Raw genomic sequence first — 24,747 nt, 5'->3', positions numbered from 1 at the left:
TGGCTTGTGGCAGGCTGAATGGCGTTTAATGAGGACTGATATTGACAGCTGGGTCAAGTGGCGGAGGATGTTGGTTTACATTAGGTGGAGTAATGTGTGCGTGTGGCGCCCGGCGGACTACGCAGATAAATATTATAGAGTGACCCTTCAAACGCTACAGGGTTCCCTGCCCAAAAGACCAGGGGTTGGGGAGAAAATGGTCAAGTGGGAGAAAAGTGAGTAGGCAGGGACAAATGGAAGCCATGGTGTGTGTGTGTGTGTGTGTGTGAGAGAATCACTTTATCCAATTTGCATAATTAAGTATTTATCTCGGCAGACATTTCTGTGTATTAACCACACACGTACACCAGATGGTTAAGCTAATATTAGAAAACAGCATTACGTTAAAACAAACTGACATTCCTTCACATATCTGGCTTATTTGCATTCCATGGAAAGTCTAGGATAGGATACCGTAGGTGTTCCAATCAAAGCCTGCTATACATACTACTCATAGTTATGCAAATCTCCCAGTGCTTTATAGGATTGGCCCTGTAAGCTCATCCACCGCCACATACTGTATTCACACACAGGCACAACGTGGGGGGGGGGGGCAAGGCTGTCCTTCATCCTCTTTGCCTGGTTATGTGTCACCACGGCAGCAGCGATTTTTTTTTTTAAATCCACCCCTCACGGTCATACAGTATGCTTTGCCTAATTAGAGGGATTATGGCTCTATCTGCACTTAGGCACTTCTCATGCAAATTGATATGTGTACTTTGCATGGGCTTTTTCATTTGAATCCCATGATGAATCTGGTTTCATACGAGCGTGCTGTTCCGTGCTGATCAAACAAAGAATAGGCTACAGTAGGTTGGGATTCCTTCGTTTTTTTTAGAGGTGCGTTTTTACTTCCTGGGTCCAAGGTAGACGTTAGCCAATTGTCATTGATTGGTTTGTTTTGGTGTTGTTGATTTGTGAAATGGGACACATGGCTCGTGTTTGGACATGAAACAGTTTAAGCACCAATAGGCTACAACTGCTACGATGGCCTGCTGAACAGGCTCCCCCTACAGTATGTCCGCTGAGAACGAAGGCACATCAACTCAAGGACACAATCATTTGTTCTTGGTCTATTCCTTTTTACTGTGTGGCATTTTATGTCAGTCAAAGGGTCAACCTAACAACAAAATATAACCATATCAAACAAAATTGCCACAAAAGGCACACAGTACATTACGATTCCACATTTAGCATCTTATTAATAAAAGCCTTGCCGTTGTTTCTATGTGTGAGAAATGGCTTTAGTCTGGTATTCTTAGCTGATTGTTCTCTCCCACCTGGGGGCAATTGGTCCACTGTAGAGTACCATGATAATGTTCCTAATGGAGCTCAGAGGACAATGTAGACAAGCACAGCCTTTATTTTACACCACAATGGAATGAGGAAGGGATTAATCATTTATCATTCAATCCAAACTGCCCCCCCCCCCCCCAATTGTAATTTACCACTTCACCAGCGAGGGAGAATTTAAGCGCTTTTTCTTTTCTTCTGAAACCAAGAATACAAAGGATATAATTACATTTACCTGAAACAAAAGTTTAGTGCTGAAAAAAAAGTGCTTTACACGCTCTCTCTCCCCAACTCTCTACTCTACCCTAAGTTTGGTAGGAAGTGATGGACAACACGAATGCCCCGTCGAATCAATATATGAAGTATTGTAAAGTCTACATTGGGACCGAAGGCTGGGATCAAACATTACAGTGAGACTGATTAGCCCTGTAGACCTTGAGGATAAGAGAGACAGAAAGGGATGGCTACTGAGGATGGCCTTCAATATGACACACTAGCCATGGAGGGAATTCAATAGAGCCCATTGACAAAAGAAGGACTTTATTGTAGGAAAAAGCTGCGGCCTCGTTTGGGAATCTGGCCGGCCCATTGCATTTCCTTAATAATTGTGTTTGAAAACTAAAAGAGGAGGGAGGAAAGGGTAGAAGAGATACACAGCTTTCTCTCAGAGGAGGAGGATTCCCTACTCCTACACATTTTGTTTGTAACAATGTCAGGGTCACGCTGATTCAGGTTATCTGTGTACTTCTTGATTGGACGAGTGGTATCTTGAGAGAGACACACATGCACACACCCTTCACCCCCCCCACACACACACACACACTCCCTTAACCTCTTTCTCACACACACACACACCCTCCACTGCCTCCACACACACTCCACTATAGCCCCCCTTCCCACTAGAAATTGTTCAGGCAGTCTTTGAGGTCACAGCTTGCCTTCGATCCCATACGGGAGCTGTCGTGCCGCTGGAGAGATTGTCAATTTAGCCATTGATGGATCACCCTGTGAAGTCACCTCCCACTGTCCTCCCCTAAGTCCACCCAGGGCCCAGCTTAAGGCTGTTAGCTGCATGCCCGTGGGAGTGGGGAGACATGATAGGAATGAAAGCTCCTCTCACCCTGCAGACACTACAGGTTACAGTATACACCAAGGAAGATAAGAAAGAAAATGAATTAAGTGCTTGGGCATCCGGTGTTTTTCCTAAGGCATCATTTGTATGTATTTACTTCAGAGCTGTTCCTGAAGAAGTTATTCATTTTTAGGTATTGGTTGTAGTTGTTTTGGACTTTTTGTGTGTGGCATTAGATCTGTTACAACCTCCCTCTCTCACTGCATCCATGAGAAAAAATTGGCCCGTCTTTATCCCTGTCCATAATAATCGGAATCATTAGGATCTGAAAGGCAACTCTGAGATGCTTGACACATAGTATGTCGTCTCCAACCTAAAATGGCAGGACAGTCCAAAATGAGAGGAGTCCGCAGTTAACAGCGGTCATTTAGGGGCTCTGTAATTATTTTCATCCTGGAAAACCACTGAGATTTCAATGGATAGGACATGGAGAGACCTCACAAAAGACTGACTGTCAACTGAGAAACATTGCAGGTGCACATTCCCCAGTAGTGCCCCCCCCCCCCCCCCCCCCACACACACACACACACACAGCGCATACACTCCCTGATCACTGGCCCTTGTTCAGTGGCATGGAGGACTTGAAGGGGATCCTTTTTCACTGTGATAATGCAGTCCTTTCTGTCTGGTGAGATGGGCAGGAGAGAGCAGTGGAACGGGAGACCCAGGGAAAGGAGCATGTCACTCTGCAGTGCAGCATCAAGCAATGTGGCATGAGATATCTCACTCTACAGGCCCTCTAAAAGGGACAGTATGTGTACTCAGTCTGCTGTTTGAATAGAGGCTCATATTAAGTATGGAGACATTTTAATAGTGTTAGTACTGCCTTTCTTGTTGATGCTAATTAACTAGATCTTTGGCAATGCACTATACGTATTAAGGTTCTAGCCTTTATCAAGACGACTGCCTTGTTCCCGGAGCCTTGTGTACGACACTGTGTGCGCGTGAACTTGGTCACCTCATGTTCACGCCTCATTCTCAAGTGAACTGCGTAGCTACGTCTGACTGTTGCCCAAATCAAAACTCTCGACACGTTCCAACTCACGTCACGGTTCGTTTAACGCACACGGTGGGTAACATCCCTTGCCATGCATATTCCAAGTCCCCGCCTTTTGTCTTCGCGTAATAGCCTTGCGTGTGATCACTTCCATTTGAAACGTGGGGAGCGAAAGGGAATCAAAGGAAGTTCACTGGGTGCTGTTATTGCAGTTGTAGCGTAGCCACCCAAGCTAATCGAAGCGACACCACACCATTGTTGTGCACCGAGTGTATGCTCAATGAGATTACCTGCTCTCTGTGGGTGCCTGAAGAGCGAGGCATCGAGGAGTTGTCGCCTCCACCACCCCCTCTTTATTCCCCGTCCAACTTTCTCTCCTCTCTCTCATCTCCTACCCTCATCTTTTTATACTCTCCTCTTTCTCTTCTCACTCCTTCATCCTCATCTTTTCATTTGTATCTCGTTCTCCCCCTTCTTTCTCTCCTTTAGCGTGTCACGGTATGACTGGCAGGTCCTTGTTTAATAATAATCTCGGGGAGAGCTCTGCCGCGCGACTCAATTAGCTGCTCACGCTACTGTGCGCTCCCGGAGCGCCGGCAGAACATGAGCTTTTTGTCACCCGGCACGTGTATGGGTGCTACGCTACACATGTGCTGTAGCTACGCTAGCCACGCTAGCCAGCACCATTCCCCTGGGTGTGTAGACTAGAGTAAACAAGGAACTATCTTAACATTGTCTTCGTCGTCCTAAATATAGAGGGACAAAGGGACATCCTCATATATGTACATCTGGGCTAAATGGTGCCACCATACTTGTATGTTTTGGGGACTGTCCTAGAAAACGTAATTGTGGGGATGGGGTGTTGAGTGACCCCAACCATCCATGGGCATTTATAGACCCAGAGGGAGGGATAGATGGAAGGGAGGGTAAGAGAGGTTTGAACGGTGCCAACCTACACGTAGCCTACTGTATGAGTGCTACGCTAGCTAGCATCTTTCCTGTGGTATATAGGTATCCCTCCCTACCCACATTACTACAACACCCAATGCTATCTATGCTAATTAACAGAGCCGGGGGGGAGGAGGGAGAGACTACTGTATATTTTGTCTAACCCTTGAAGTGTGTGTGTGTGTCTGTGCGCGAGCGCATGCTTGTTGGGGGAAGTGTGTGCCAGAAAAATGTGTGTGCATGCCCGAAGGAGTGGACCAGCAATTTTTAAACTCCTTGTCTACTTGTCGATTTTTATCAGAACAATCTCTCAACAGTTTGCTAAACCACTTGCATCTGATACTGTTGCCCATTTAGATGTGATAGATGTTGCTATAAATATGAAATGCATTTAATCCCATTTTAATTTACACGTTTGAATAATTTGTGTTTTTCATTATGCAAGTAAACATAACCGCTAGAAGCCATAATTTGTATTAATTAATGCGTTTAACCCTCGGATATTAAACTGCAGCAAAAAATGACGTTAGACAGGAAGAATATGCAATTTGGAATACATAAATGACCTAAGTTTATCATGAAGGTTCAAGCTACTGTACTCCAATAAAGTATGTGTATATGTCATGTGAAGAGGAGGGATCTTAAGGCAAACAAGTTTCTATAAGGGTACAGCAGTTGTGAACGTAGCTTTGTTGCCTAGGCTACCTCTCACACTAAGCAGGAGGACCAGACAAAATTTAAGAATCCTCTTGTCCTTACTTGGCTTACCCTCGCACTCCAAAACAAAGATATTGCCACATTTCTCATAAGCACGCAGAGTTCATAAATGCAACGCAGGTTCTCATCCCGAGACAATATGGGCTTAATGTCAAATGTATTATCCGTTATTATTTTTGCTGCCGAAAACGACTCTTCCTCTCAGTCCTGCTGTTGAATATACAATCTGTGTGGTGGAGAGGGAAAGAGGTGTGTCCTAAATGGCACCCTATTCCCTATATAGTGCACTACGTTTGTCCAGAGCCCTATGGGCACTACATATGAAGAGGGCGCCATTTGGGAGGTGGTCGGACTGTGAGTGAGCGTATGGTAGTTTATTCTCTGTGTCGACTGATTGAGGTCAGAACAGATTAAGTGCTTTTCATTGTCAGTTTGAGGTCCGGGTTTCCATTGACAAACATTACCAGATGGGATCCTCACCCGCTGGTGTTCGCTCCAATACACTGTTATTGGCAATCCACATCATATTGTGGCTAAAGATACTATTATCCTTTATGTGGTGATTGTCATCAGGAGGGTGACATCACGGGCGTGAGTTATGCTGTGTTTACTCTGCTGTCTGTGCTCACAATAGCACAGTTGATGCAATTCACTTGAGGCTTGGATGCCTTTCAGGCTGGAACATTGCAGGTTTTCCCTATTCATTACAACATACAGTGGATTTAGATGAGTTTTTTTGTAAACCCTGTGGCCTTTGTCATAGGAAAACCTCAGGATAATATACTCCCAAACTGTTAACTTTTCAGGGTTAGGAAAAGGTTTGGGTTGGTTTACTATCACCTCTGGAAAGGCTTGAGGTCCAATCCAGCCTTCATATTCGTAATTTTTTTGGGGGCGGGGGGGTTGAATTAAAAATACTTAAAAATGAAAACTGTAGAAATGATAATGGACCTACATTCATACAGTTTCTTGCCTGTGTCCAGCTCGCTAATAATCACCTGAAATGAAAGCTAGACAGTCAGGGAGCATCAAATTCCCGAAAGGATGCTGGATCGAATCCCTGAGCTGACAAGGCAAACATCTGTCATTCTGCTCCCGAGCAAAGCAGTTAACCCACTGTTCCCCGGGTGCCGATGACGTGGTTGTCGATTTTAAGGCAGCCCCCCCCGCACCTCTCTGATTCAGAGGGGTTGGGTTAAATGTGGAAGACACATTTCGGTTGAATGCATTCAGTTGTACAATTGACTAGGTATCCCCCTTTCCCCTAGAGGATCATTTTTGGGCTAATTTTGACAGCGAGGAAATATAACACGTGTTCAGTGCGGCCCACTGGATCTCATTGAAGACCGAATGTGTCCCCTGGGTCGAAATGAGTTTGACACCCCTGGCCTAGATCGTAATAAAGGTCTGTGGCGGTCCGGTTGAATGGCATTTTAAGTGACTTCCCTTAGTCATCCAGTCACGGAACGTTCAAAGTAGATAGATACAGACAACATTCTTTCTTGTCTGAAAAATGAAAGATTAAAATACCCAAAATAAAAAAGGAGACAAGACGTTGACACTGTGAGGTGAGTCTTACTGTCTCATTTTACAGGGATACATTTATACGTTCCTTCCTGTGTGCAGTCAGTCAGGTGTTGCTGGTTGATGCCATCTGCTGTGTGTCAGTGGTCCATGTGAGAAAAGGCTGTTCCTTTTCTCCCCTCACACAGGCAAAACATATATAGTTATTTACCTCAATTAAACTTTGTGTCTAGGCTGAGGTAAGAATAGTAATGCCAAATCTGGAGGTTTGTGTGGGTGTCTCTGTCAATGAGTGTGTGTGTGTGTGTGTGTGTGTGTGTGTGTGTGTGTGTGTGTGTGTGTGTGTGTGTGTGTGTGTGTGTGTGTGTGTCTGGGTGGGTTGAGGAGGCCGAGGGGGTGTAAGTTTTGGCTGATAACTTCCCCAGAGCAACACTGAGGCACACGGGGGTTGCAGCCAGGGGAAAGAGGGGGGAGATGAAAGGAGAGGAAGTAGACTAACAATGTCGACGTGACGGCTAGCTGAACAAAGCCCAGATGTCTTTCTCTTGCTCTCTTTTACTCACCCTCTCTTGTGAATCACCACAAACAGCAGTAGCTTCAGTGGCTGTCTTCCGGCTCCCTAGGCTGTCTTCCGGTTCTGGAAGAGCGCTCAGACCAGCTGACTAAGTCAGCAGTTCGCTAATGTGAAGCCGGACATATAATTCAACTGAGTTTACATGTAGAGCATAAAAATGGAAAACGTACTTTCCCCCCCTATTCAGTCCTCAATATTACTGGATTTTAAGATCCTGTGCCATTAATTTCACTGTATTAGTGATCGTTGATTCTATATCGACAACAAATTTGTCAAATGGACTTCAACTCGTGAATTTTTTGTCTGAGAATAATGAAGTAATTGAACCACACTCTTAATTATCCCTGGTATTCCTTGAGCCGAAGAGAAATTGACGTCCACATGAACTATAATTTGCTTATTGGAGGGGAGTATCACGCTCTGACGACCCTGAAAAGCCACCTTCTCTTTTTTTTCATCTTGTTTTTAGGTCTGCTATGGTTCGGCACTTAATGCATGGAGTATCGTTTAATTAAATGAATCCTTCGTTGGATGGAAAAGTCACTTCACCTCAAAGTTTCAAGTGTGTGAATCAACAGTTAATGGGAGTGTCGCTGAGACTCACTTTCATATGTTGCTCCACTGTGTGGTTGCACTGTGAATATGTAAGGTGAGCCACTGTCACAATTTGTCTTGCTAACAGTCCCATCCCCAAGCATGCATGGGCTATATCCAATGAATTAATTAAAAGGTGCAATTCACAGCTTTTGCAGTTTCAGGGCAAGAGCTAGCGAGGTTTAGTTGTTACTCAGGCAGTCGATGTAGCCCCAGCCATTGACATTGCTGATTTTGTTCCCCTGTAATTTACCTTGGGGCTAATTCACAAATTCTCTGATGCAGTAAGAGCTTATTGCCTCCCTTGGCACAGCTGGCTGCTAAATTGACAGGTGAGGCACATATTTGAGAGTGTCGCTAGCGCTATCAAGCCTTACTCACTTCCCCTATACTGGTGAGCTTGGTGTGTTGCCAGATGTGGAAAGGTAAGTGCCGATGGAGAGGGGTGGGAGCAAAACAAATGGCCTGTTTTCACTGGCAAGTAGAATGGCTGACCAGACCCTGCTTTGTCCCCTATTAGACTAACTCATCCTAATTGCCACAGCGCTGTTTGAGGTGGTCAAAAGCCAATAAATAATCAGTGTGATTTGAAGGGCCAGTCAATCTAGGATCCACTGAAGAATACCTGGAACTGGAGAGCTAACCATGTTTCATTTGGTGTCTGGTCTTCCACGACAAGCATTTCATGTGAGGAATTTTTTGACACATCAGGTTCTATGGAATCGGAACACATAATTGGGAATGAACTATGACATTTCTCTGCATTGCAAAGCGTGTTTGATTAAATGTCTACATGATGTATTTTTGTTTTCGCTTTGTTTTATTAACTGCAATTATTCAAAAGCACATCTTGCTCAATGTTGTCTTATAATTGTCTCTGATTGAGTAGGTCCCTTAGATTTGAATTGCCTGAGGATATATCTAAACTTAATTTACTCATAAAGCTAGTTCTCACTTAAAAATGAACAATTATTTATACTGAATGGAACATTTCAACCTTTCAGTCACTTTTGAAGTAGACCTACCCCCCATTCCATAAACAGTCTTGGGATGCCACAGGTGACGCAATCTCATTCGCTGTAAAGCGCAAGTGGGCGTGACCGCCTTCCTCTGCTCTAATCAAATAACAACCACATGATTCATGCACTAATTAATCACCCGCTTTGTGGGCCGAGCAGATCCAGCGACGTGGGGAAGAGAGACGGATGGATGTGTTGAATCAGCCCCTCCCTCGTTAATTCAATTCAATCAGAGCTCATTTGAATTGGCCGCCCTCTGATTTGGTTTGTGTAGTTTGCAGCCGGAAACGAAATACTGTATTTCATCATGATATTTCCTCGTACTTTGTATTTTTTTGGTGTATTTTCCAATCCGGGCTTGATTTGAGATTGCATATTTATCACAAATCATCGACTGTGTGCATGCTGGTGCTTTCAGAAACTGGCTGACAGTAGAGAAGGTTGAATAATTGCACAAGCCAGCATAGGGACTCTTTAGTCTCGGAAAGCCAGACCCTAGGCAACAGTGACTAGAATCTGGGATTAATGACGGACTCTTTGTTTACTTCAAAAAAAAACACAGAGGAAATTATCCGGCGAGGGTCCAGACGGACAACTCTCTCAACAAATCACGAGGCAGACATTCCAGAACATCACAAAAACCTTTTGTAGTGGTTTTAGTGAAGATAGTTGATGCAAACTAGCCACTTGCGAAATGCGCTCATAAAAGAATCGGCATCTTGCTTGCTATTGTTTTGTGTTGACGGGATGTGAGCAACAAGCGGATAAGGCAGTGATGTTTGCAGTGACCGATCTGTACAGATGTGAAGCCAGAACATTGGTACATTGTGGGAGGCAGCCCTTCTTTTTTAGAGAGACGATGGATAATTCCAACGGTACGAGTTGTGTTTATCTCCATTATGACAGCCATTTACACAAACAAACTCTCCAATCTTAATGTTTGCAGTCGTCGACCCCTTCCATCTGACAATGTTTCTGTTTCTTGGGCGATCAACTGAAATGCGTGCCCCAAAGGCCCTGTTTTGATATTAATGATGACTTTTAAATGTCATTGCTAGTCTGAGCTGAAGTGCCCTGTGGCTCGGAGGGAGTAAAGGAAGAAGGGTCGGAGGGAACGAGGTCTGGGCTGGTTTTCAATGACCTCTGTGACGCTCTACATGCAAGCCCTCTCTACATGCAATTTCCCCCAATTACTTAAGAAAATCCGCATTCAATGCCCACAATCAAACTCCTCTTTTGGTTTTCAATTTGCGGCCTCTGAGTGATTTGAAAGCTCGGGAAAGAGCGACATTATTTCAAGTGACCTTTCCAATGCCCTTATTTGGTGAGTAATTGAGTTTCAGTATTTATTTGTGAATTATGGCATGTGTCTGTAGAAATGACTTGCTCCTCTCTGTAGATTCACTGTGAATTAACGCTTTTGGATGAGTTGAAGTAAAGACATCTTAGTTGACCTTAACGTTTTATCAAGCGAGTTCTCCCACAATTCTACTTTTATTTTGCGTATTCAGCAGTGTGCTCGTCAGGAGACTTATCTTGGGGAGAAATCTCAGGAGGATGAGTACAGCAGGATATTCCTCTCAAGTATTAGAGCGAGAGAGTGGAACAGGATAGAACTGAGAGCTTAGATATCAGGAAGGACTTTCAATGAGACTCCATCTTGCTTTTAGCTCGATGGATGTGTGGACTTAGATAGCGATACGGGCAGGATGCTGGTGTTGGTAGCCGGGGAATCTGGTTATTGCCTACATTAGCGGCTGAGGGAATCTGTCTCCCAAATGTATTTGTATGGCTTCGTTTCCTTGTTTGTTTTAATGTGGGAGGAAGATATCACTTCGCTGACATGCTGTGTTGTTACCTTGTCTTTAGGTTACAGAGTGAGTGTCCCTTTTTAAGATCCACAAGGGATGTTGAGGTCATTCTAATAGCCCAGTCAGTTGTCAATGGACATTCAGGGGAGTACAAAATCGGATCTATAAAAAAGTGTGTCAAAATAATTCTCAACTTCTAATTCAGACCTATTAAATACAATTAGAGAAGACTTTTAAGTGTATGCTGGTGTCTTTGTATACTTTCATGTTGAGTTAGCATAGCAAGTATAGCTTAGCATAGGCTGTAGTAAGCTTGGCTAGTTTTGACTCCCATCTTCAAGTATAACATGGAAACACTATTAGCGTTCCCTTTCCCAATGTTGGTCTATCATACCTGTTGGTAATTGGTTCTGGACAACTTTTGAAGCTGAATATGTCATGATGTTTGATTATAGTTGTGTGTGTGTGTACACTGTGTATATAGAAGTGTTACCAGTGATGCACAAGTTAAAACTTGTCAAAAAGTCTGTCTTATGAATTGCTTTGATTTCAAACAACCAATGATGGCATATTCTGTTGCTTAAAATTGCACATGGATCAATTTGTTCTTCTTGCCTTGTAGAGTAACTACTGCACTTACTTGACCCAGTGAATTGAAACAGATCAATGGTACTCTGTAGAGCAAACTCATGTTTAGGCAAGCTATTCAACAAAGCATAGGATGAAACTTCAACAGAACTCCAATCTGCTTATAAATTGATGTTGTGTTGCATTTTGAGCACGATCTACTCCATAGCAAGAGAATATGAAACAGAATGTGGAATAAATATGAAATTATTGATTGATTTTCAAGGATTGTGGGGACAAAATGGCATTTTAATATTCCGTTTGGTACTTTGTACATACCACCCGCTTATGATAATACCAGCATTTTGACATTCTCAGTGCATATGTTTAGGAGAAGACGTGTCTATGGTAACCATCCATGCAATGGGATGTGCCTTTGGATAGAACTATGAAAATACTGTGCCATCTTGTTTTTTGATCTACATTTGCTTATTTATTGTTTTACAAAATGCATGGTGTCATCTTTTCCACATGCAGTGCATTCTGAAATTATTCAGACCCCTTGACTTTTACCACATTTTGTTATGTTACAGCCTTATTCTAAAATTAATTAAAAACAATTCCTCAGCAATCTACACAGAATAGCCAATGTTTTTAGAAATGTAAAAGAAATGCCTTATTTACATAAGTATTCAGACCCTTTGATATGAGACTCGAAATTTTGCTCAGGAGCACCCTGTTTCCATTGACCGTCCTTGATGTTTCTACAACTTGATTGGAGTCCATCTGTGGTAAATTCAAATTATTGGACATGATTTGGAAAGACACACACCTGCCTAATATAAGGTCCCACAGTTGACAGTGCATTTCAGAGCATAAACCAAGCCATGAGGTTGAGAGAATTGTCTGTAGAGCTCCGAGACAGGATTGTGTCGTGGCACAGATCTGGGGAAGGATACCAAAAAATGTCTGCAGCATTGAAGAACCCCAAGAACAGAGTGGCCTCCATCATTCTTAAATGGAAGAAGTTTGGAACCACCAAGACTGGTCCTAGTGTTTGCTGCCCGGCCAAACCAAGCAATTGCGGGAGAAGGGCCTTGGTCAGTAAGGTGACCAAGAACCTGATGATCACTCTGACAGAGCTCTAGAGTTCCTCTGTGGAGATGGTTCTCCCATCTCTGCAACACTCCACCAATCAGGCCTTTATGGTAGAGTGGCCAGACGGAAGCCACTCCTCAGTAAAAGGCACATGACAGCCCGCTTGGAGTTTGCCAAATGGCACCTAAATACTCTGACCATGAGAAACAACATTCTCTGATCTGATGAAACAAATATTGAACTCTTTAGCCTGAATGCCAAGCATCACATCTGTAGGAAACCTGGCACCATCCCCACGGTGAAGAGTGGCGTTGGCAGCATCATGCCGTGGGGATGTTTCTCAGCGGTAGGGACTGGGAGACTAGTCAGGATCGAGGGAAAGATGAATGGAGCAAAGTACAGAGAGATCCTTAATCAAAACCTTCTCCAGAGCGCTCAGGACATCAGACTGTGGTGAAGGTTCACCTTCCAACAGGACAACGACCCTAAGCACACAGCCAAGACAACGCAGGAGTGGCTTCGGGACAAGTCTCTGAATGTCCTTGAGTGGCCCAGCCAGAGCTTGGACTTGAACCCGATCTAACATCTCTGAAGGGACCTGAAAATAGCTGTGCAGCAACGCTCCCCATCCAACCTGACAGTTGTATCAATTTTAGAATGCTGTAACATAACAAAATGTGGAAAAAGTCAAGGGGCCTGAATACTTTCCAAAAGCACTGTACATGGGTCTTTTTTTGCTTTAAGTGTCTCTTGCTCTGCTACTTTGAAAATAGTGCCTCAAGTATTCTAGATAGATAGGCACATGATATTGAAATTTAACAAGCTTACCTGGCAGTGGCTTATCAAAGATTTTTCCTACAGTAGATTCATGCAACAACTCATGTATCACGTTAAACATCTTACTACACTACCACTTCATGGCCTTGTTTTCAACACATGTAATATAAATTTCACTGGCAAATCAAATGTGTGTCCTTTCTCTTCCATGGTGCCCCGGTGGTTAATCAGCCATCAATTATTTGAAAGTAAAAGTGTAATAAGATCCAGATCACTGAGAGGGAGAGAGGGATAGAGAGAGACTTCCATTAAGTACACATACTGGCTGTCTATCCCCCTTCCAGCCGATGATAAATGCCTGCAGTACACATTGTCCAGTGTTGGCGCTGCAACACAGACACTTCTGTTAAGGGGTGTTTATGAAAATCCATAACTGTCACGGTCCCCCATGGTCACTCAGCCCAGCGTTTACGTTTCCTACTCATTTTTCATTCCCACTGTAAACACCAAACCTCTGGAGTCTCTCCACTGTTCGTCTGGCGAGAGGCAAAACAGAAACGTCCGAACAGACAGACAGCAGGCTCTGGTCTCTTACCGTTGGGCTGCCTGTGGTAAACAATTAGAATACTGCCAGAGGGCAAGCAGCTAGCCACTCGTTCACCCCCTTGCCACCTTCCCCTGTTAAGTGGGCGTGGCCACCTCCCTCAGCTCTAATTGAATAACCACACGATGATCCGGTAATTGTGTGGTACATATGGACGTTTTAGTCAGGCCTCTTTTCTCTCTTACTCCCTCTCCCTGTCTACTTCTCTTTCCCTCCATTTCTCTCTCCTCTCTCTGTATTCGTCTTGCTGGTTGGATGGTCATCATGAACACAACTAACATGCTCCCCACCTACTCTTTGACGATCTTGATCGCCGTATCTCTCTGTCTCTCACACAACCTATAGCTATGTTATTGTCTCCCACCCCCAACGAGGGCCCTGTCAGCTCAGCTTCCTACCTCCCAATATCTGACCTGTGACCTTTGCTCTAATGTCACCTTCTCTGTGTCTATCTATCGGTCTTTCTCGCTGTTTTATCTCGGTCTAATGGTTAAGACATTAGGTTGGCTATTGGGAGACTCGTGTGCCTGGTGGGAATCGAACCTGAGTCCCACATAGTAAATATACCCACTGTTACGCAGTGTTTGCTGACGTTATTTTGTCTTTATGTACCCACAGCCTTCAGTCGAGCGCCCATCCCCATGGCTGTGGTGAGGAGGGAGCTGTCGTGTGAGAGCTACCCCATCGAGCTGCGCTGTCCGGGCACCGACGTCATCATGATCGAGAGTGCCAACTACGGCCGCACCGACGACAAGATCTGCGACGCAGACCCGGCACAGATGGAGAATACGCGCTGCTACCTGCCAGATGCCTACAAGATCATGTCCCAGAGGTGAGAATCTAAAACTGTACATCTATGTTTCTGCTGGTGAGAATCTAGAACTGTATATCTATGTATGGTCTCTCTACATTACGATGAATAGATTGTCTATGCTTGGTAATGCTCAATGACACCAGCCCCAAATACTGCCGTTGCAATTTTGGCTACCTTTTATTGAGTCTTTGTCTGTAGTTCATAGACCAGAGTGGAGGGGATTTCATGAATTAACTTTGTCTGTTACGGGGAAACAAGTCCTCATTGAAAATAATAAGCAATTCCCCTATGTTGATAATTGGTGTTCCATTTCTAATTCCTGAATTACTTTTAGTTGGATATTGATTTGATTGAGATTCTGAGGTGATTGCCACTTATATTACAGGTGCCTCTCGCTGTTATCGATTTCCATTTTTCTCAAATGAGATGAAAGGTGCTACATACATAGTCCTGAAAGTGTATATTTGGGACATATACACTTTTGAATCCGGTGTATACGATACACTTGACATGTTTTATTACAAGGGGATTTCATGAGTAGGACGTGTTTGGGTATTACGTTTTGTTTAGAGTTCGGAATTACGAGGATGTCTTCTGCAACGGACCACCTTTGAAGAAATCCAATATGAAACACTCTTTTGGTTTGCTGTCCGGCGGTGAATCGATCCTTGTGTTCTCAGTGGAATACGTTAAGAATTCCAAGGAGTCTAGAAAATTCTCAGATCGAACGCAATAAATCCCTGTCTTGGGTGTAAATTCATACCACCTATACATTTTGCCTGTGATGGAAATCAATGTTCATTTGAAATAATTTGAATACTTTAAATCTTATTTGTCTAAATAAATATGACCTCGGTGAGCTCCCCTGCCAGACCTAAGCACTTTGTGTAGAGTTATGGCTACGTTGTGGGGAAATCAGGAAACGGAGGCTGATTTGTCAGTGCAGACAGAGAGTATACAGCACTTTGACAGTGATATAAGAGAATATACACATAATTTGATGATTTACATTATGTAAATGTTCACATCATACAGGCTTTGAGCATACATGCAGCTAATGGGCTCTATTTAAGAAAAGTAAGCACAGTCATTGTTATTTTTGGGAATTTGCTATGACTATCATTATACACAGTGTTGGGTTACTAAGTACTAGGAATGGTTGTCTGTAAAACCATTTTCCATAGATACACAGCATGACTTGGTTCAAGCCCTCTTTAAAAGCTGCAGACATGCACCAGGATTTGTAGCTGTTGTCGCGCTCATGTTGTCGTGAATAAGTTACGAGCACTCCAACGAGATAAGGTTTATCTAAATTGCTTTTCAGTGTTGACACGTCCCCGTTTTCCAAACCCAGTGTTCCATGTGCTACCCTTTTGAGAATACTAATGACGTTCTGCACATTATCTAACTGCCTCTCCCACCACTTTGTGTATGGCATGACAAAGGTGAGATACGCACTAGTGTGAGAAGTATGGATAAAAAGGTAGGTCTTAACACCACTGTCAGATAATTGATCCGGCCCATAGTATCTCCCTCGTTCTCCCTCCTGCACCACCCACTCAGAAGAGTAATCCCTGCCGGAATGAATCGAACTGGAGATGAGGAAGAAACGAAACAACAACAAAAAAGACCAGCGCTAGGGAACTGCACTTTTCTCTTTAGCATCACAGAGCTAGCGGGGGCAACTCACAAAAGATAAACTGCGAGTGAAAGCAGATTCAGAGATTCAGAGCGAGCTCTTATTGTGTTTGGGGGCAAAGTTGGCAAGGGGATGACGGTTGTGGGTGGTAAGGGGGGCTCAGGGAGCAGGGGGGGGAGTCCTGAGATATTTGTAGCATTGGCAACACGGCTAACACATTAGCATGTGAATAGGGATGCACTAGGGGTTAGTTAGCGCGTAGGAAAGTGCGACGTTCACGCGATGCCCCCGGCTGCAACAGAGCTGGTACAGCTATTGCTAGGAACCCGGTAACTAAGCTCATTAGAAGACAAAAACAGGAATAGAATCAAAACAAACAACAATTCAGAAAACTGTCGCTTCAAAGACGACAGATAGTGCAGAGGTCGACACGAGATGAAAAATGGGCCCCAAAACTGCTCGCTCGGCGTTTTGTTTGGTGGATTTGTCTGATGTCGCTGACAGGATAATGTGACAAATACACACAGAAGAAGAGTGGACTGTTCAGCACACCGATGCCGACTTTGACATGCTTCTGAGCATTTGTCATTTTTCTTTGAGCTTTTTCATGATTACAATTGACTGCCTTTGATCAGATTATCTAAGTATTGCATAACAGTAAGTACATTTAGCTTAGTGTTTAGACTAAGCTTAGATGTTATAACAAATAGAAAACAGCAGTGATTGTTTTCATGTCTATCTTAAGGGGTTTGAATGAAAAGTATGTTGGTTACTTTCATGTTGTTGGCTATTGGCTTCGTACAGAATGTCCTCCAAACAGAATGGGCATTGGCATTGGGACTGAGGCACACTTCCCTGATATTTGATATCCTACCCTGTAGAGACTACCCCTCCCCCTTAGTGGAATGTTCCTCCTTTGGGATTTTCTTACATTTTTTGCCAGCCCATGAGCCACCTGTCTTTCCTGCTGGCATGGTCTGGGTGGGTATCACTCTGTCAGACTAAGCTACAGGCTAACATCCATCACGAGGAAAATACCCATCCATGTCACCAAGCCTGCTATCAGTCAGTACACATTTGGTCAGTGCAACTTCCTTTTCCTTCCCCTCCCCCTAACTATTAAAAAAGGGCCCCATTTGATATTCAGAAGAATGGAATGACCCCCCCCCCCCACCACACAAAAAAAGCAGAAATGTTTGCTTATCAGCATACAGAGGCTCCTCCAGCTAGGTGTTTGGTTCCATTAGTCTTTTAAGCGAGTTCTAATATCGCCTGCCTGAGTGATAGCGAGCCGGTGAGTGCCGTAATGCATCTCAAAATGAAGGCTGTCTTCCCAACATGCCCCCGACAGGATGAATGGCTCTGAGTCATTACTGATGCTCTCGCATGCAGCGGCCATTACGTGTCTGGAAAATCACAGCCACTCAAAGACGTGTCACCTGTGTGTGGGGCCGGGTTGCGACTGGAAGGTGGCTAATGATATTGTAATTCAAACATATGCCACCAGGACTCATCTGGGCGTAATTGGCGGCAATTACCATACTTTAGCCCACCTACTCTTCCCAATGAATTTTAGCTGGCAACTAACTCTGTATATTGAGTGTTTGGGAGTTATCTACATGCGGTTTATTGTTTTGGAGCCTCTTGAAATCTCTCCTCAATAAACTCTGCAGTGAAGCTAGATTATTCCTCAGAAGTGCTTCCGCCCGTCCTCTACAACAACACGGTGCTATCATATCAATCGGGCTTGATCTCGCCAACGCGCGTGCGACGCGCCGTACTTCAAAAACGAGCACCGACGATATCGAACAACATCTTCCATCGTTTTCTCATCAGCGGCCCCAGCGCCTGTCGTCTTTTGTGTTCTCCCTCTCTTTCCCTGAGGCGTCGTGGCCTTCACGGTTAGTAATTACCGGCAATATCAAAGTCGTATATCACCCGGCATCTCTGCAGACCTCTCCGGGTACCTTAAGGGAACGCCTGATAGGAAGAGAAGAGGGTCAAAAAGGAGACTCCTCTCCCAACCCCCATTTCTATCCCCTTTTCTCTGAACTTTTTTTTTCTCCCCCCCCATCTCTTTCTCTCTGTCTACGAGGCATTGGGTCTGCTGATTCTCTCTACACATTCAAGAGTCTGGCCTTTCATCAGCTAAGTGCAGTGTTGTGTCTGCTCCCCGGTTGAGGCAAACACTGAACATTTGAAATAATTACAGTCTAAAAACATGACATTTGAAGGAAAATATGTTTTTGTAGCAAAAGTGACTCGTGTGTGTGCTTTGATTTTACACTAGTTCCCAGTCATTTACCAGCAGGTTGAATGTCAAGGGTATTGCATTGTATACCACTTGGGATTGAAGCTATAGATCTTCAGTCAATAGTTCATTTTCTTTTACAAGTACACCATAATATTTTTTTGCCTTCATTCACTTTGTCATATACAGGCTAGAATGTATGAAACAAACAAAACATACTTATTACTTAAAGTTCCTCAATGTAAAAGCAAACTATCAAAGATAAGAGAGCGAGAAAGGGGGAGAGAGAGAGCATAGGAAGTAAAAATCCTACTCCCTCACCGTTGATCTTAACATCCGGTCGAGTTTCTGTCATTCTTGGTATTTGACCTGCTTCAGGGTTTACGGATTTGATAAGATAATTTATTTAAAAGAGAGAATATTAGCTGAAGGTCCCTTTTCAGTTCCAATGCCCTTCCTCATCCAAATCCCTCGACTTAACTGTCGTATGCGTACATTTCACCGGCTGGATAGGCAGACACTCAGTGTATATTACAACACTGCAAATAGCCAACCAGGTGGCAAATAAATGTAAAAAAATTAAATAATAATCCGGCATTCATTTGTTTTGGCATTCCTGTTTTTCAAGTCACATGTTGATGCACATTGTGCGTTGGTTCCTTGATGATTTTTGCGTTGTTTCAGCCAATGCTTATAATGGAATACATGGCATGTGACTGTACAATTTACTCTTAATACATGTTTGAGGGGTATTCATAGTCTATGTGGTTACCATCAGTGGTGGAATCCATTAAATGCTAGTCATATTTTGAGGAGAGGAAGAACACACCACTTAAGCACAAACCAAGCGGAATGTCCTTACACAGAGTGTTTAGAGTCCCTAGTTGTCCCCAACAACGAGCTAGAGAGTTCAGCCAGGCACAAATGATTCTACATCCAACTGCCTTGTATCCCATTACGTATTCATCCTCCCGCGTATTACCACTTCTGATACTTCTCATCTTTTTCTCATAAAAGTTTGGCCGTTTTGAGTTTCGGTGATTTGGAATAGATGAGGAAGCATGGTGAAACAGGAGTTTGCCGAGCTGAAGCGGGATACTGTCTCGTCTAAGATCCATTGGCTCTCTCTGAGGGAAAGTCTCACCTTGCGTTTTGCAGCGCCCTAACTCATGTTTTTAAAGGAAGGTGTCCCAGTTCATGCGTTGCAGTGCACTGTTTGGTTGGTAGTAGATCATTGGTATGTTTGCATTTTAAATAGATTATGACTCATGGATACAACCGTATACGTGATTTTGGGTTGATACACAGTATGTAGTTTGGCTTGGTGTTGAACTTCCCATATAAATGAAATCTTGAGAGTCAATTATTCGGCTAAGATGTGCTAATGCATGAATTTAATCTCTGAATTAAAACGATCTTACATGTGGTTCTCGCACACACCCGCAGGGTTATTTTCAGAAAGGAATCACCAACCTCCAGTTTGCAGAGTTTGTATTTTGTCCATGTTGTCTATTGAGGACATTGTGTGCTGTATGAGGTCTGTATAAGACCAACAGCAATATTTGTATTACGTTTATAAGGCAGAGCAGTTTGCCTCTGACGAATCTGTCCTTACTCATACATGTCTTGCAGGTCATGCAGTGTCGACAAACTATTAATCAAGCTATTCCCCTCGGATCCATGGTTGTGTTGGTCACCTGTCAATTATAGATTCCATCAACCACCGCATGAGATGATGGCGTGTGGTGAATACCAAAACAAATGTGACATAATGAAATTGAGCCAAGGGAGGCTTTCTGTGACTACAACCAGTAATAAGTAAAAGGGTCATATCCCCTTCGGAATACAAAGAGCATGCAAGCAATAAAATTCATTCCGAAGTCTGATTACTTAAGGAATATAAGCCCAATTTCCATCTGTGCATGTTTGCCTTCCCAGTTCATCTAACTCTCTTTTTGATGTGGTGCCTTCTCACAGAAAAAAGGAAAATAATATTTTTTTTATTTTTTCTTCCCCTATGGATGAAGTCACCCGACATTCATTATCCCCTCTCGTTTTTCACCCCCACCTGCCTCCATTCTCTCCATCCGGCTTGATAAAAACCTGCTGCATTTCCATTTGGCCAATTGGGTACAGTAAATTCAGCCTGGCAGTCTAACCTTCCAGCCTACGGGCAAGACCAGGTCATAGACCAAACGAGACTTAATGGTGATTAAGAAAATAAGGGCCTAAGCTGGCAGTGGAAAATGTTTTTTGGAGGTTTTTCTATGCAAAGCAGATTGATAACTCTCAAAGGATTGAGGGAGAAAAAGAAAGAGGATTGAATCCAGCAGCCGGGCGGTTTGAGAATCCCTGTGTCGGATGCCATTTGCAGTTGTTTTCCGGATGCCCTCTGGGTTTCCTTATGCCCCCACAAGTTGAAGTAAAAAAAGAAAAAATGAATTTGAGAGGTATTAACTTTTCAACTGTTACCTGTTCTCCTCAGGAAACCCCGGCATAGCTCAGGCCTTACGTGATAGAATGTCAGATGAATAGCCTTGCACGGTGCGGTCACTGGCTAAACATGTGTCGTAATGGAATGAAAGTAAATGGTCGGGAGTAGGAGGGCTCAGTCCATTTGTCAGCTGTGGGATTGGGTTTCACTTGGATGCCCCAGAACAGTAAAGAAAGAGCTAATTCAGATTGGGGGTAGGTGGTCAAATGACACACTGGAAGCAGACTCCGCTACCATCTGATGTTTTCCTCCTTCGCTCAGAAATTCCTCTGTTGTTTTTCCCTTCCGTCTTCCCTCTTGTTCTCTTCTTCTCTTAATTGGCAGGCAGGAGTAGACACCTATTTGATGTCTACTACAGCTCGCCGCTTCCAACTCAAAGCTAAAGTGCCGAAGGGGGCAATTTCTCTGTCGTCTTATGTAGGAGTGGGCGGCCGTCTTCGCTTGACCTTTGGGTAACATTACGTTGATCCATCCTTGCCTCGGAGATAAAACATCATCATGCTTTTCTGATTGATGTCTTGTCTCTGCATCATTACCAGTCCTTTTACATTCTCTGTTACTCCCTTGCCTGAACCCTGCCCCCAAAAATAACTTTCCCCTGATGTAAATTCCTGCACTAATCACTTGCGCTGAGGGCTATTTAATTGAAATTGATGAGCGAGCGGTAGAATGGTAGAATTCACCTGAAAAACTATGCCCCTATGAATCAGGCTCCAGGTGTCAGACCAGGCTCCACGTTTCATTACACCACAACCGGGTGATTTTTAAACCAGTCTAAATTAGCTGGGTAATGAAAGCCTCTCCTTGTTTGTACCATATTTTACCACTCCTTACACGTAATCTATAGAGAACTAGGTAGACATGTGGGAGGGAGGTGGTTTGGAGGGAGGGAGGTTAGAGGGGCTGAACTAGTTCATTTTCTTGGGAATTACCTCACCCGTAGCGGAGCGCACTTAGCCGTACTTTAGTCCTGAAAAGAAAACAGCCGTTGTCGGAGAAAGAAAAGGAGGACATCTCAAGTTTCTGGAATGTCCATTAGTTCCAAATAAACAAGACATCATTTTCATCTGTGAGGAAGTCAATATTTATGCTCAAATGAGCTTTGAAAATGGTGTAGTTTCTGATTATTTAGCTTGTCTACTCCTCTCTCACTGCTAGCCCAAGTGGTGCAGTGATATTGAATCATTCATGAGAACGGGAGCTCATCTTGGAGTTTGTTTGTCAGAATTGAAGTCCGATTTCTCTCTGTTGTGCCACTGCTAGCCCTTCTAGTTGTCGAGGCGATGGTGCTCTTTCTGCTTTTCTCCCAGTGTCTTTACAGCTGTGGATTTACTGCATTTGTCACGGAGCGCAGTAAGTATGTGGGTTGTTTGAATATGTCAGCTGGCTTGGCCAGGCGGCACTGTGTACTCAGACGATGGGGAGAGAGTGTGGGCTAATCTTGTAGAAGCCGAGGCCCACGAGGTGCCCTGGTCCTCAAACGGTGACTCAAGTTGTTCGTCTGGGATGGCGTCTAGTCGTTGCTCAATTCTGACATTATAGTCTCCCACTCCATACTATGGATATTCTCTCTCTCTCGCTCTCTCACTCTCTCAATCTCACACACACACCCCTCCCTCCGTGGGCCGAAGCTGGACATGAATGGGTGGCCGCCGGCCAACTCCTATGGGTACGGCACTCAGGGGAAGGAAAATAGTTGCCGCCGGCGTTGCCACCTGCTTCCACAGTCGAGGCGTGGATGCCCCTTCTCTCCCTGTTTTCCTTTCTCAGGCAAAAAGCGAGTCCCTGGGGACCCGTTTCTACCAGGCATCCCTCGCTCACCTCTAGTCCCCTCACCTGCTCCGTCTGTTTCTTTTTGGTAGCCCGTCCTGTCATCCATGCACAATTGTCTCGGATTTCAAGAACAGGGTTTTTCCCCCAAGTAACGCTTTCAAGACAAGTTTGTATAGGGGCCCTCTGGTGGCTTTTACAGTATGGGATTCATTTAAAAGTCTCTGAGGCTGTCTAACTAGTTTCAAATGGGTTTGATTATTATTACATGGGGTGACGTTTCAGTTGTTTTGGCAACTGTCACAACTTCTGCGCTGATGGTTTCTGCTCCTCAATCTATAGGCTTAATATGGAATTCTATGGAAGGGGATGAATGGGATGTCAACTATTAATCTTTAATCTGGAAAACTGATGACACAATCCTTATGATCAATGTTTCATACCACAGTTGCATAATTCACTTTGATCGAGCGCAGATGTGGCATTGAATATTCTATCAGTTCGTACCCCACAACCCTAAACGTATAGAAAGCTGTTCTAAAATATGTTCAGAATGATGATAATACTGTATCATGTGTGATTCAAGTGCTGGGAGCTTTTGGAATGACTATTGTAGCTGGAAACAGCTGATTTTTAATTCATATATACGTAAAATGCAAATTAATTACTTAAAAATCATACAATGTGATTTTTGGATTTTTGTTTTAGATTCCGTCTCTCACAGTTGAAGTGTACCTATGATAACAATTACAGACCTCTACATGCTTTGTAAGTAGGAAAACCTGCAAAATCGTCAGTGTATAAAATACTTGTTCTCCCCACTGTATGTGTGTATGTATGTATATATGTGTATGTACTTGTGTGTGTGTGTATATATATATATATATATTTCAGGCATTTGGAAATTGCTCCCAAGGATGAACCAGACTTGTGGAGGTCTACAATTTTTTTTCTGAGGTCTTGGCTGATTTTTTTAGATTTTCCCATAATGTCAAGCAAAGAGGCACTGAGTTTGAAGGTAGGCCTTGAAATACATCAACAGGTACATCTCCAATTGACTCAAATGATCAGAAGCTTCTAAAGCCATGACATATTTTCTGGAATTTTCCAAGCTGTTCAAAGGCACAGTCAACTTAGTGTATGTAAACTTCTGACCCACTGGAATTGTGAAACAGTGAATTATAAGTTAAATAATCTGTCTGTAAACAATTGTTGGAAAAATTACTTGTCATGCACAAAGTAGATGTCCTAACCGACTTGCAAAAACTATAGTTTGTTAACAAGAAATTTGTGCAGTGGTTGAAAAACGAGTTTTAATGACTCCAACCTAAGTGTATGTAAACTTCTGACTTCAACAGTGTGTGTGTGTGTGTGTGTGTGTATATATTTCTTGTTTAATACATTTTATTCATTGAGTGCAATTCACAGAAAGCATATGTTTGGAAGATGGCAAAATCAAATTTTTTATAACGACAAAATTATAATACCACAACCACCAAAATGCAGAGTCAAGACGCACGGTTAAATGACATCAATAGCCTAAACATCATTAAAAGCGCCAAGTGGCCTTGATAAATAGTGAAACTCATCACAAAAGCACTAATGACATTAAAATGAATGTGTCCATATGACAGCAGCCAAAAACAGTCAGTTATTGTCAGCTCGTGCTTGTGTGCATCAGTTGAATTTCAATAAGCTGTTATCCCCTTGTCTTAACAGTTGACACAGTTTTCGTAACTTTCAGATGCTTGACACACTTTGACATACAGTGCCTTCGGAAAGTTTACAGCCCCCTTAGCTTTTTCCACATTTTGTTAGGTTACAGATGTATTCTAAAATAGTTTTTTTCTTTCTCCTAATCGACCTACACACACTACCACATAATGACAAAGCAAAAACTGTTTTTCAGAAATGTTTTCTAATTTAAAAGTATTCAGACCCTCTAATCAGTACTTTGTTGAAGCACCTTTGGCAGCGATTTAAGCCTAGAGTCTTCTTGGGTATGACGCTTCAAGCTTGGCACACCTGTATTTGGGGAGTTTCTACCATTCATCTCTGCAGATCCATTCATCTCTGCAGATCCTC

General features: G+C 43.4%; 1 protein-coding gene across 6 annotated transcripts in view; it reads left to right on the top strand.

Annotated features, from left to right (window-relative positions):
- The window catches only part of LOC139534554 (adhesion G protein-coupled receptor L3-like), a 301,582-nt gene that overhangs the window by 75,755 nt on the left and 201,080 nt on the right, over window positions 1-24,747 (top strand). For all 6 annotated transcript variants that reach the window (XM_071333764.1, XM_071333763.1, XM_071333762.1 and 3 more), the window contains exon 4: window positions 14,313-14,526. In XM_071333764.1, the coding sequence (XP_071189865.1) occupies window positions 14,313-14,526 (214 nt within the window). The remainder of the gene's footprint in view (window positions 1-14,312; window positions 14,527-24,747) is intronic.

The sequence above is a fragment of the Salvelinus alpinus genome, chromosome 11 (genome assembly GCF_045679555.1).
Source record: "Salvelinus alpinus chromosome 11, SLU_Salpinus.1, whole genome shotgun sequence".
Lineage (NCBI taxonomy): Eukaryota > Metazoa > Chordata > Actinopteri > Salmoniformes > Salmonidae > Salvelinus > Salvelinus alpinus.
The sequence above is the reverse complement of the archived record's forward strand: the minus strand, read 5'-3'. Positions and strand labels throughout refer to the sequence as shown.